This window comes from Limulus polyphemus, unplaced genomic scaffold (assembly GCF_000517525.1).
Source record: "Limulus polyphemus unplaced genomic scaffold, Limulus_polyphemus-2.1.2 Scaffold488, whole genome shotgun sequence".
NCBI classification, from domain to species: domain Eukaryota; kingdom Metazoa; phylum Arthropoda; class Merostomata; order Xiphosura; family Limulidae; genus Limulus; species Limulus polyphemus.
In genome coordinates, this window is record NW_013666098.1 from 276,901 (window position 1) to 289,316 (window position 12,416).

The 12,416-nt window shown below is 33.1% G+C and overlaps 1 protein-coding gene across 1 annotated transcript in view; it reads left to right on the forward strand.

The window, feature by feature from the left end:
• Window positions 1-10,433, forward strand: part of LOC106458580 (UPF0600 protein C5orf51 homolog) — a 17,754-nt gene extending 7,321 nt beyond the window's left edge. Inside the window, exons 4-8 of the mRNA XM_013918102.2 lie at window positions 1,594-1,643; window positions 3,482-3,613; window positions 5,028-5,133; window positions 8,526-8,750; window positions 9,050-10,433. Coding sequence (XP_013773556.1) covers window positions 1,594-1,643; window positions 3,482-3,613; window positions 5,028-5,133; window positions 8,526-8,750; window positions 9,050-9,069 — 533 coding nt within the window. The 3' untranslated portion in view covers window positions 9,070-10,433. The remainder of the gene's footprint in view (window positions 1-1,593; window positions 1,644-3,481; window positions 3,614-5,027; window positions 5,134-8,525; window positions 8,751-9,049) is intronic.
• The last annotated feature ends 1,983 nt before the right edge of the window (window positions 10,434-12,416 follow it).

Here is a 12,416-nt window from a genome sequence, read left to right on the forward strand (position 1 = left end):
GTGTAGAATAAATGGGTGTTTTTTAAGTGGACTATAGTATAACGGACAGAGTGTAGAATAAATGGGTATTTTTTAAGTGGCTATAGGATAACTGACAGAGTGTAGAATAAATGGGTGTTTTTTAAGTGGACCATAGTATAACGGACAGAGTGTAGAATAAGTGGGTGTTTTTTAAGTGGACTATAGTATAACGGACAGAGTGTAGAATAAGTGGGTGTTTTTTAAGTGGACTATAGCATAACTGATAGAGTGTAGAATAAATGTATGTTCTTTATCTGGACTATAGCATATTTGACAGTTGTAAGATAACTTTTCTTTTTATAAAATGTCTTCATTTGAACGACGTACTGAACAAATACACTTTGTGACAGTTTGATAATTTACTTTGCACATATTAAACTGGGCCAGTAAGTTGATTTAGTGAAGCATCTATTCATCAGTAAAATATTAATTCCAGTTTTGTTTACCTACCCGCCCTTCTGAAATGAACTGGTATTAGTAGAGGATTGTTTGATCTTTTTCTGAGACCACAGATATAGATATACAGGGGGGTGGCTACAAATGATTGTAAATATTGCCAGTCTTAGCACTGTGTGGCCCTAGGCCATGTCCAAAGTGCTGCCCCCTCATAGTATTTGGAAATATATAAAAGATTGTGTCAGAAATTATACAATGGACTGATGTGGTACATTTATTAATGGATCAGGTGTATGATTTTTTGGATTTTGCATGCCTCATCACACACAAGTATATCTGTGCAGGTCCACAATAAAGGTTCTAGACAGCTGATTGGTTTATGTATCTTTAGATTTTATACCTTCATTGACCTCTTTGTGCTTTTACAGGCATCAAACCCTTTGTTTTGATCAAAGTAAGCTAGCTATCTACATAGATCAGAATCCCAATTTCTAAATAATGCAGCTAATTTGTTATAGTTAATGTAATATACCATATTAATTAGGAGTATTCAGTGATATTGATTCATTAACATTAATTCATTGGTTTTGTACTTTTATTGTTAGAAATATTAAAAAAAAACTTAATCCCACTGATATCTCATTAGGTTTGGGCAGCTGAGGAGATTTAGGTTAGTCCTAAATCTATCTATTTATCTAACAATACAAAACAATCTCTAGAATAAATAATATATAACAATTAAATTAAATATATGACACATAAATTAATAAATAAATATATACACACATTAAATATTGTAACCAATACTTTCACTGAAACTAGTATTAAACAAAGAGTTGAACATTAAATATCACCAAGAATCTTATTTTAGCTGCTATTTTAATCTTGTTTTATGTGGTTTTTGTACAAACAAATTACTATGCCAAAAAACTAGAAAAATTACATTTTGCTCAAATAAAATACTTCTACAGAGCAATGTTGAATGTGTGTTAGAACAGATCTTGTTCATGTATTTAAATAAGTGTAGCAAAGATCTTGTCAGTTTTTTTTGGTGTACGTAAAGATGGATGCATTATTGTAAAATAAGATCCTAGTGAAACAATGTTTATTATGGGATTTTCTTAGAAATTTATAAGCATATGGCCCTTACACAGTTTTATTATTTATTTTCTTTAGATGCATTTATTGAAGTGGAGCAATTCTGTATAGAAATTGTGAATTCTGATGTAAGTTCATTAATGGGAAATTAATTATAGCATAAGTAACTCATGCTGATGAGTTGTTGTTTACTTGTAGAGCACTTAAAATAGTTTATATTTGAGAAGACAAGATACAGAGCTATAATATATCTAACTTACTGATTGCCGTGTGCAAAAAGAATCCTTTGGGTTCAGGTTATAATTATTTGACAGAGATGAAGAACAATATTAACAGTTATCTCATCTTAATTAGCTATTACACAGTTTCTTGTTTATTTATAAGTTGTTTTTCAAACCTCGTTTGTACAATGAAATCCTTTTTCTTGGTTTACAAAAGTAATTGATAGTTTTTGTTTTGCAAATTTTTGAGCATTAAATGGCCTTAAAGGTAATATAGTTTCTCAACTGTAGTTTGTACACTGGCCGTAAGAATTATTTATATGAATAAAACCATGTTACCACGATCAGTAGTCACCATCATCTCTCTTAACACAGATTACTACTTCAGAAACACTACTCACCTCTCCACAGAACAGAAAGTTAATATCTCGTGCTCCTGCAGAAAACGTTTTGTGCATTTGCTTAGCCATTGAATAGAACTGCCACCTCTACTCCTAATAAGGTGTATTGTGAGAGTCTGTGATGCAATCAGCATTTGGATATACCTCTTCATGTGCAGCACTCCCTTTGAGATTTTATTATATAACAAAAGCTTATTCTTTTCCATGGCACTGCAATGTTTAGTCTTACTCTTTTTTCCATTAGGATTACGGAATTTTTGGATGTATTGTTTTCAACTTTTAACATTCAACTTGAAATTACTTACTTTCTTTTTTTTGAGAAAATCAAATGTTTTAAATTGATTTTAGTTAAAGTTTCTGTTACAAATTATCATCTTTTCTTTCATTAAATAGACTTCTTCTCTTAATCAAGTTACAAAATTTTGGGACACCTGTTTCTGAGTCTGTGATATGGTTTTTATGACAGGAATATTCCCCATTATCATTCTCCCAGAATTTGGGTTTTGATATTTAATCTCAATTTCATTAATATGAAAATGACCAAATGGACATATCAGATTTACTAAAACAAAATAATAAAAATATTGGTAATATTATTAATTACTACAAATTTAGTTTCATGGATTTTATTGAGTTCTATTCTTGTATCCACATCTCTGAAATCTCCTCTTTCAAAGTTATCTTATTTTCTTTAAATGCTGACATGATGATGACTGGAGTTGCTCTGACCTTGAGCAGTGTTACCATCACTGTACACCACATGGCTGGTTCTGTCCTACATTTTTCTTCTCAGACACAGGTTCTGAAATGTTGATTAATTCCAGTAGGAGAATAAAGATGAGATTACTGTAATATTGAAAGTGGTTCTGAAATGTTAACTACTTCCAATAGGAGGATAAATACAAGTTATTACTGTAACATTGAAAGTGGTTTGAAATACTAACTAATTCCAGTAGGAGTATAAAGACAAGATTACTGTAATATTGAAAGTGGTTCTGAAATGTTAACTACTTCCAATAGGAGGATAAATACAAGTTATTACTGTAACATTGAAAGTGGTTTGAAATACTAACTAATTCCAGTAGGAGTATAAAGACAAGATTACTGTAATATTGAAAGTGGTTCTGAAAGGTTGACTAATTCCAGGAACATGTGTACAACTTCATAAGGTTTCTCCAGCATTTATTTTGTTAAGTTTAATAAGTCTGTAAAACTTCAGTAACCACAAGTGTCTACAGACCCTGTTTTAATTTAGAGATCTGCTAGGACACAAGAAAATGTAATATATTTTTTGGTTTTATTTTGATTAAACATTTTACAATTGTAGGAACTAAATTTTTACAGGTAGAAGAAGTTGTTGGAATAGAATTAGTTGAATGTCTTCACTGGAGGAAGGGTGCTTTACTATACATGTACTGTAACATACGAACTCGAAACGAGACATGGATTAAGAATCACCAGGATGAATTTTTTAAGGTAAATATGGAGAATACATCTAGTAAGTTACATATTTGAAATGGCCATATCATTCTTATCTCTGATAAACTAAAACTTCATAAAGATATTGTTCAGGAAAATTGTCTCAGTTAAAATCAAGACTCTCTTTACTGAACATTTACAGTTAATCCTACTTTCTTGATCCTGTGGTGCTAACTAAGGAAGACATTTCCAAAACAGAGTATAGCAACAGACATTGGGAAATATTGAAGGAGTCATTAACTTTTGACCTTTTTAAAATAATCAAATAAAAACTAATACTAATTAACACTCTCGCTACAGGCATCTTTTTCTGTGAATGTCACAAGGTATTAGTGAGCTACATTCAAAATTTAATGAAAGTACTTTGTTATCATGGTATATGAATAAATTTGGTATCAAAACATAGCTAACCCAAATTTTAATAAAAGTTTTAAGTTCATAATTTTATAAGGCAATATTAAAAAATCCTCAATTTGCCCTAGTATGAGAATTGTGACATTTGCTCTCTAGGTATCACCTTTTCTCTAATTTATTTAACACTCCTCCAAAAAGTACTAAATTACTCATTGTAATGTTGCCATTAATCAGGCAAAGCATAATGTTTGTAGCCCTCAATCTTATTTTGTTAAGAGCCATAAACTAGAAAATCAGTTTGACCAATCTTGTTTAGAGTTAGGGTAAGGAAAATAAGAGATAAAGTATAAAGTTTTACTGGAAAAAAAATCTTTGAAGTTTATTAAGGAAGTTTTAGAGATTACGTAAATAAGAATTAAGGTTTTTCAGATGAAGAAAAGTATTTTTATTCTTAACATGAAAATCGCTTTGCACTTGGAGCAGTCAACACTTTGACTCCGTATATATATTCATGGAGAAATTTTTAGTGAAAATGCTTCATTAATACTCTGATTTTTTTTGTCTACAATTGACTCTTAATGATTACTGAAAGTTTGTGAAGATACACAAAACATATTAAAAGTTATAGTATGGAAACTATAAAGGTCAATTTGGGGTCACAAACTTACCGAGCCTGTAGAGAGAGAGAGTTAAACAAGATTACATAAGTGTGTCTCAGTGTGTTTTATGTATTATAAATAGAATACTTTCAGTTCCAAGTTGTGTGTCTTGGTTAAACTCTATGTAATAATTTTAGTTGTAAATAATAGTTATTCTTTTGATCAGAAGTTCTTAATAATCAGTTTTCATAAGACACGAATGTCTCAACTTTTACATTTTTGTTTTGTGATTATCGTGAAACAAAAAGTTTTTTACTTAAATAGATGGCTCTCAGAATTTTCCTGTGTCCATATAACTGTACATTAATATTTAGCACAAAACCAAGACATTTGGGAGTAAAGTACTAATGATAAGTTTAGAACAGCAAGAGATCCCCCATGAACAGTAACGGTTTCAGTTCCTCTCTAGGGGGGTGGAATACTTGAAGATCATGTTGTCCACTAGAGATGTGATCAGGGTTGATTCCAAAGATGAACAGGATACGCTGAAGCTTCTACAACATGGTAATATATTTCACTATCTCAGTTCTTTTATACTTAACTCTTGATCACTCTATGTAACCTTTTTTTTTAGCCTTGAAAAGTGTAATATTAATTGCATGTAACTTTGCAGGTTTGTACCACCATAATGAAAAGGTAAATTTCTCAGATAAGCAATGAAATATTAAACACATACTAATACTTTCCAGGGTATTTTTAACCAATGAATTCAGCATTTTGGTTAATCTTTAACCCTATTGCCACAGGTACCCTTTACTGCACAAGGTTTAGTGTCTTACATTCAAAATTTTATGAAATTACTTTTTGTTTATGTTATACCAAGTAGTATAGCATAAAATCGTAGATAATAATCCATATTTTAATTGTATATAAATTATTAATTTTATAAGGCAATATTTTAAAAAATTGTGAATTTCCCCTAGTGTGACTCACATGACACATTTTCTTTTAGCATGTCATCTTCCCTATTTTATCCACCACTCCTCGAAAAAGTATGATATTAAATATAAATTACTTTATAAAATCATCATTGCTCAGACAAACCATAATTTTTATAGTCTTCAATTTTATTTGGTTACAGTGCTATTGATTAGAAAATCAGATCCCTCCTGCCACACCTACCTGTCACATCCTCACTTTCACAATTCACTAATAGTTCTCTTTTACATTTAATTATATATTACCTATAACCAATAGAAAGTCAAGGTTTTCATTTATCAAATGACTTATTGTATAACATTATGTTCTGAACAGTTAAATGTCAATTTCACTCAAGAGTACAAACATCATTTCTGTGACAAAGTTAACAACTAATATGGATGAATTTGTAATGACTTGTCACATAGTTGCAAGATGTTGCTAGCCTAGATTGGCTGGCCTAGCCATAATTTCCTCTTCTACAGTTTTTTCATCTGAATCCACCTCCGCATCTTCCTCTTTGTTTATCTTTATTGAGGCATCTTCATCCAAACATTCTACACCAAGAATCTTCCCAGCTCATTGGGGTTTAACATCTACAGTTGCCTGGGGGTATGCCTCACAAGGAGTTTGCACCCACTTTACCAAACATGTTCACCATATTTTGTTTTGACCAGATTCTGCTGGGGTGGTAGACAGAGGCTTTTCCTACAGAGTATTAAGTGCATTTCTCCACTCTTCGAGAAGAGGGCAAAGTTGGGGTCCCTCCTACCCAAGTCCCTGGATGTATTTCCCAGATGTGGTCAGATGCACTGGCCTACATGGGAGCCTATTTGTAATACTGGTTCAGATTTGATCATACTCTATCAGGTTTGGGTGTTCTTAGCTCTTTTTATGAACAGTGTCGGATTGTATATTGTTCATTGATGGAGGTCCACTATCTCCTCATAATTCTGAATGTCAAGTGGTCCCATCCTAAGTTCTTGGTTGAACACAGTGTTCCACATCCTCTCCATAATTCTGGGGGAGAGTGGAATGCTCCTTGCCCACACAGTTGGAGAGTATGGATGAATGTTCATAATTTCAGACCGGATGAGTTCTGTTCCTTTGGTTGAGTAAGGCATGTATGATCCCATCATTCCAATCCTGGGATGTTGCCTTTCAATCTTCTTTAGGTGGAAGAGAAAGTTTTCCCACTTCAGTGTTGCTTCCTTTCTTTTGATAATTCCAGTGGTTTGGAATGCATCACTCTGTGGCTACAGGTTTGTATCCAATACAAAATATATCTAGATATCACATTGTGGTCCAATTGCCCTAGCCACCAACATGGGATATAGGAACCAAGACCTCTTAATTCCAACACTGAGTTGTGGAATCTCGGCTATCTGGTTGGGACTGGCCTATATTAATTATTTATGTACTATTCCACCTTTGATATCGATATTCAGTTCTGCATGAAGAGCATACCTGTTCTGGATGTAGGGTGTTTTCACCACTTGTGTACCACTATTATTTGTGTACACCCAGGTTCTGTATGGATAATGGCCTCACCGGTCCATCCACTTTCTCAATGTGGGATTCTAGCTAAAGTGTCAGAGAATGGTAAGTATGTTTTGGAAGTTAACATTTTCCTAAATTTTAAATGTATTTTCAATAATACTTACCTTGGTTGACAATTTCCTGTCCTTCCTCCCCTCTAAGAGCTGGTATTAGTGTTGGGAATGGTTTAAGTCTCAAAAAAGTGATTACATTATCTGAATGAGGTGCTTATGTACCGTACTTGAATCGAGGGCGTATTGATGTTGGTGGAGAATTTTGCAAATTAGATATTGCCAAAGGCATTCAAGTGGGGTATAAAAGACTGGAGAAATCGAGACCAATGCTTAGATAGCAAAGCCAATGTCAAGGAATAGCTAAAGTGTCAAAGGAGGTAAGTATTATTGGAAATACATTTTCTTAAACTGAAAATGCATTTCTGATAGATACTTACCTCCACTCACATTTTCCACCCAACCTCCCCACTTCTGGTGATATGTGGTGTAGGTCTTCTGATCAGTCTCGAAGTGATTAACGAGTACAAATATGGAGATGGCACTGGTAACGATAGGAGTTGTGTTGTGTTCCTATTGGTGGAGAGCTGCTGCACATTCATTTACATGTAGATATGCAGAAATGGGAGGTGGAAAGCTTGTGGTGGGCAGTATAAATCAAGAAAGCATTTTGTGAGAAGAAGGTAAGTATTTATCAGAAATACATTTTCACTTTAGGAAAATGTTAACTTTCCAAGTCCAAGTTATTTAAAGTAAGCTTAATCTAGAGATTATCCAATCAGATTAGAGAACATTTCTTTGATCGTTTATTAAAAAACAAAAAATAAGCTCTTGGAACTTGTTCAAATATACAGTTCTGAGCAGTCTTCAACTTGGAAAGAGTACATTTTGTGTACAGTGTAAGGGTACAGTTATGGGCATTCTTTAGTACAGGAAGAATACATGTATATATGTAAGACACATCGATTTGTAAGCATAATGAAATATTTTAATACATACTACATGTTTCAAAGAGCATTGTCTGTCTTCTTCAGGTATAATACAAATCTAAACATTTTGTGTCTTATACATACAAGTCTACTAGCATAATGTGCTTCCCTACACTAATACAGGAAGAGTACGTATTGTCTTTCGTTCACAGTACAAATATATAGTTCTGGGCATTTTTCAATCTTGGAAAAAGTGTTTTGTCTAGTGTTGGAAGAGTATGTTAAAATAACTTGTTTAACATTACAAATATTAGCTTTTTTTCATCACAGTATAAATAAAATTCTGGATTAATACTCATCAAGTTCTCAGCCAAACACTTTGTTTTGTGCTACTTACAATGCAAGCTGTTCGTATCTTATCATTAAGTAATCTTTAGAAATGTGATACTTTGTGTACACTGCCGTGATATTGATCTAGAAAATTTTACTTCTTCTTTAGGTATCTTTAGTGACACTCACATGTTAGCCCTGATGTACGGAGCTGAGATGTGCTACTGGTATGTGTACTACACCAAGCTGTGGAACAACAACGAAGACACCATCGTACAAAATACCTCAACCCTACAACACACTGGTGTTGAATTGCTTCAGTTGTACATGAAGATGGTGGAAGGGCCACTCAGTGGTTTAGGATGGAACTGTGATAGGGCCAGAGAACTTTTAGGTAAGATAGGTTTACACTAAGTTAAAAGGTGTTTGAGAAACCACTCAGTCTTTGTGTGTTTCTTTACATAAAACAAACAGGAGGAATAATTTTTCCTTATTTTTAAATAATAGTATGGAATAGCACATTTAGATAAGCAGGTTAAAATAACTGTTTAGCTATTATCTGAGAGCTTTTTGATCTAAGTATTTGTCATGATGAATATCAAAGAAGCTAGGAACATTGCAAGATTTAGTTGTGCACTGTTGTTACCTGGTTGATTACATTGTATTTCTTCACTTTTAATGTTATGCTTACAGATTACCTAATAGCCAGTTAGAAGGACCTGATAATTGCTGTTGGACAGAAAACTAAACTGGTTTGGGGTAGTTGTCAAACTGACATCTGTTATTGAAGAACTGAATTATTGGACATATCATCAGTCACGATAGCATTATGGCAAGAGTTTACAACATATCATAGATTTTTTGTTTATTCTGATATACATAAAAATATATCAATATTGTAAAATGCTTATATTTCCTAGAATATCCTTGTCACAATTGTTTCTAAAATTGAGTATGATACCCTTATTTAACCCTTTCCGTGTCAGGTTATAATGCATGATAACATGCAAATAAATTTGGGCAAGTAATTAAAAATTTGGCAAAAATAGTTTCCCCAAATTAACTCGTGCAAATATTTTTTGGGTAGATCACGGAAAGGAGGTTAATTAACTGGGTAAGAAAACAATAAAGAATGGTGAATTATAATGTTATAGAGAGCTGATAAAAAAATTAGTCTTCTTCTTCTAGGGATGTTCAGAAAGGTGCTCTATGTTTCTAGATGCTTCTGTTGTAGTTTCATTAAGTGGGTTGCCCACTAGATTAAACAAAACTGATAATCACATACTTCTTGACAAACGTTCCTCTAGAAGACAAGAAAAAAAACCTATGAAAACTGTAATGCATAATTTAGTGCTGTATGTTACTGATTGAATCTTATTTAAGTCTGTTATTACTTAAAATTATAAATTGCCATCCTTTTTAAGATCTTCCCTTTCTGAAATAAACTTGTAATCTTGTTTAATATTCTTCATTTCAGGAATACACAACTTGTTACCTTGTTTAATATCTTTCCTTTCTGGAACACACAACTTGTAATTGTGTTTAATGTCTTTCCTTTCTGGAATACACATCTTGTAATTTTGCTTAAGATCCTTACTTTCTGGAATACACAACTTGTAATTGTGTTTAATACCTTTCCATTCTGGAATACACAACTTGTAATCATGTTTAATGTCCTTCTTTCTGGAATACATAATTTGTAATCATGTTTAATGCCCTTCCTTTTTGGAATTCACAACTTGTAATCATGTTTAGTATCCTTCTTTTCTGGAATACACAACTTGTAATCTTGCTTAAGATTTTTACTTTCTGGAATACATAACTTGTAATCTTGCTTAAGATTCTTACTTTCTGGAATACATAACTTGTAATCATGTTTAATGTCTTTCCATTCTGGAATACACAACTTGTAATCATGTTTAATATCCTTCTTTTCTGGAATACACAACTTGTAGTTTTGTTTATAAATCCTTAAGTACTGTTTCTTGATATGATGACTTATCTTTTGTATAATCCTGTAATGATACATAGATTATTTGTAATGATAGTTTGAAATATAGATTCACTTCTCTGGTCAGGTATGCTTTATCCTGATTTTTGTTCCATTCTGTATAACTTTGTGAGAGGAAGGTTGGAGTGGAGAATCAGAATGTTTCCTCAAGTTGGGCATCCTTATGGAGGGTCTACTCAGTGAAGACTCAAGCTTTGAAGTACATCGTGAATGTAGGGGTTTTTTACTCCTAGTGGTTTACTCGTAAGTGCAAAGTGTACCTTTGCAAAACTGAAATAATGTGATCTAAGCAAAACTGCTGTCACATGGTCAGGTAACCTAACCAGAGAAGAATTGCTGTCACGTGGCCAAGTAACCTGACCAAAGAAGAATTGCTGTCACGTGGTCAGGTAACCTGACCAAAGAAGAATTGCTGTCACGTGGTCAGGTAACCTGACCAAAGAAGAATTGCTGTCACGTGGTCAGGTAACCTGACTAAAAAAGAATTGCTGTCACGTGGTCAGGTAACCTGACCAAAGAAGAATTGCTGTCACGTGGTCAGGTAACCTGACCAAAGAAGAATTGCTGTCACATGTTCAGTTAACCTGACCAAAGAAGAATTGCTGTCACATGTTCAGTTAACCTGACCAAAGAAGAATTGCTGTCACGTGATCAGGTACATGACCAAAGCAGTATGTATTTAGCATGCAGCTCAGTGTTGTCTTTTACTGGTTCAACATCTGCACATAGAGACTGTTCTTTTTTCATTTGGTGGCTCTGCCTCTCTCTTACATTTCTTGTCTTGTTACAATTTTATACAAAGCATTTGGAGTAAACTGTTTTAAAAGAGCTTTCCTCTCTCCTGAAACAACAACCCTTTCTCCCTCTTTACATTCACACTGGTTAAATCAGCTGATTTTTTTTATCACATGTGGACAACCAAGTGGATTATGGTTAAGTCATGCAGAAGTCTTTTTCTGATGGCCAAGGTGAACGTGAACTTGGAAGTGTACCAAAACCAGAAAAATAAAACTTCTGTGCTTGAGGTTGTAGAAAATGTTCAGCTTTGATACAGGCCAGTTAGAAATCATTTCACAAATAGTGTAAAGTACAGATATTGCAAGAGGTGGATGCTAATTTGAAAAGTGTGTGTGTATGTACTTCACAAATATAAAGTCTTAGGGAAGTCTGTTTTTAAGAACAGTTTGATGTGCTTTTTATACTTTGCAGACAGTGGGAACTGTTAATCTTTTATTTCTCATTTCTTATCTGATTTACAATGCCTAAAATGGTTAAAACAAAATTTCCAAGAATATACAGCTAATGGTAATTTACTGTTATCACAACATTGATCATACTTAAAGTGAATGTAGAAGAATGGATAATAACACTTCTGCAGTTAGGCCTATAAGTGAATATAAACTGTAGTAATTAAAATGATGTTACGACACAAGTAAAGACTTGGAGGGAACCCAAAGAAATTGTTAGATCATATAAAATGATTCATTATTGCACAAGCTTTTTAAAAACAAAAGATATACCACCAGAGGGCATGCTAGATGTCACTATTAGATCTAAAAACATTTATAGAATTAAAGGACAAAGAAATGTGGTGGAAAATACCAAGAAAGTCACCACTGGTTCCTCTGGATACTGCCAGTGGTGTCGGTAAAATATAACATCATGATGTAGAAAGCAGTAAATACTGGGAGTTAAAAGTCCTAAGTTGTTAATATTAAGAATTATATCATGAATGAAACCTACATTTTTCCTAAGATTATACAATATCAACCAACACTTCATGGTTTTATAACTTCCAAGGTGCAATACAAACTGGAGTTTTTCTGCAAGGACAGTAAAAACTGGAGTATTTCTGCAAGACAGATGCAAACTGAAGTATTTTCGCAAGGTATAATACAAATTGTAGTATTTCTACAAAGTACAAATGATAAGAAAAGGTATATATTTTTTATTTAACATATTTACGCAAATAGAAACATCATCAGCCTACGTCATAGTTATCTTTCTTCACACTAGATGACAGCAAAATATTCACAGTCACTTCAATTC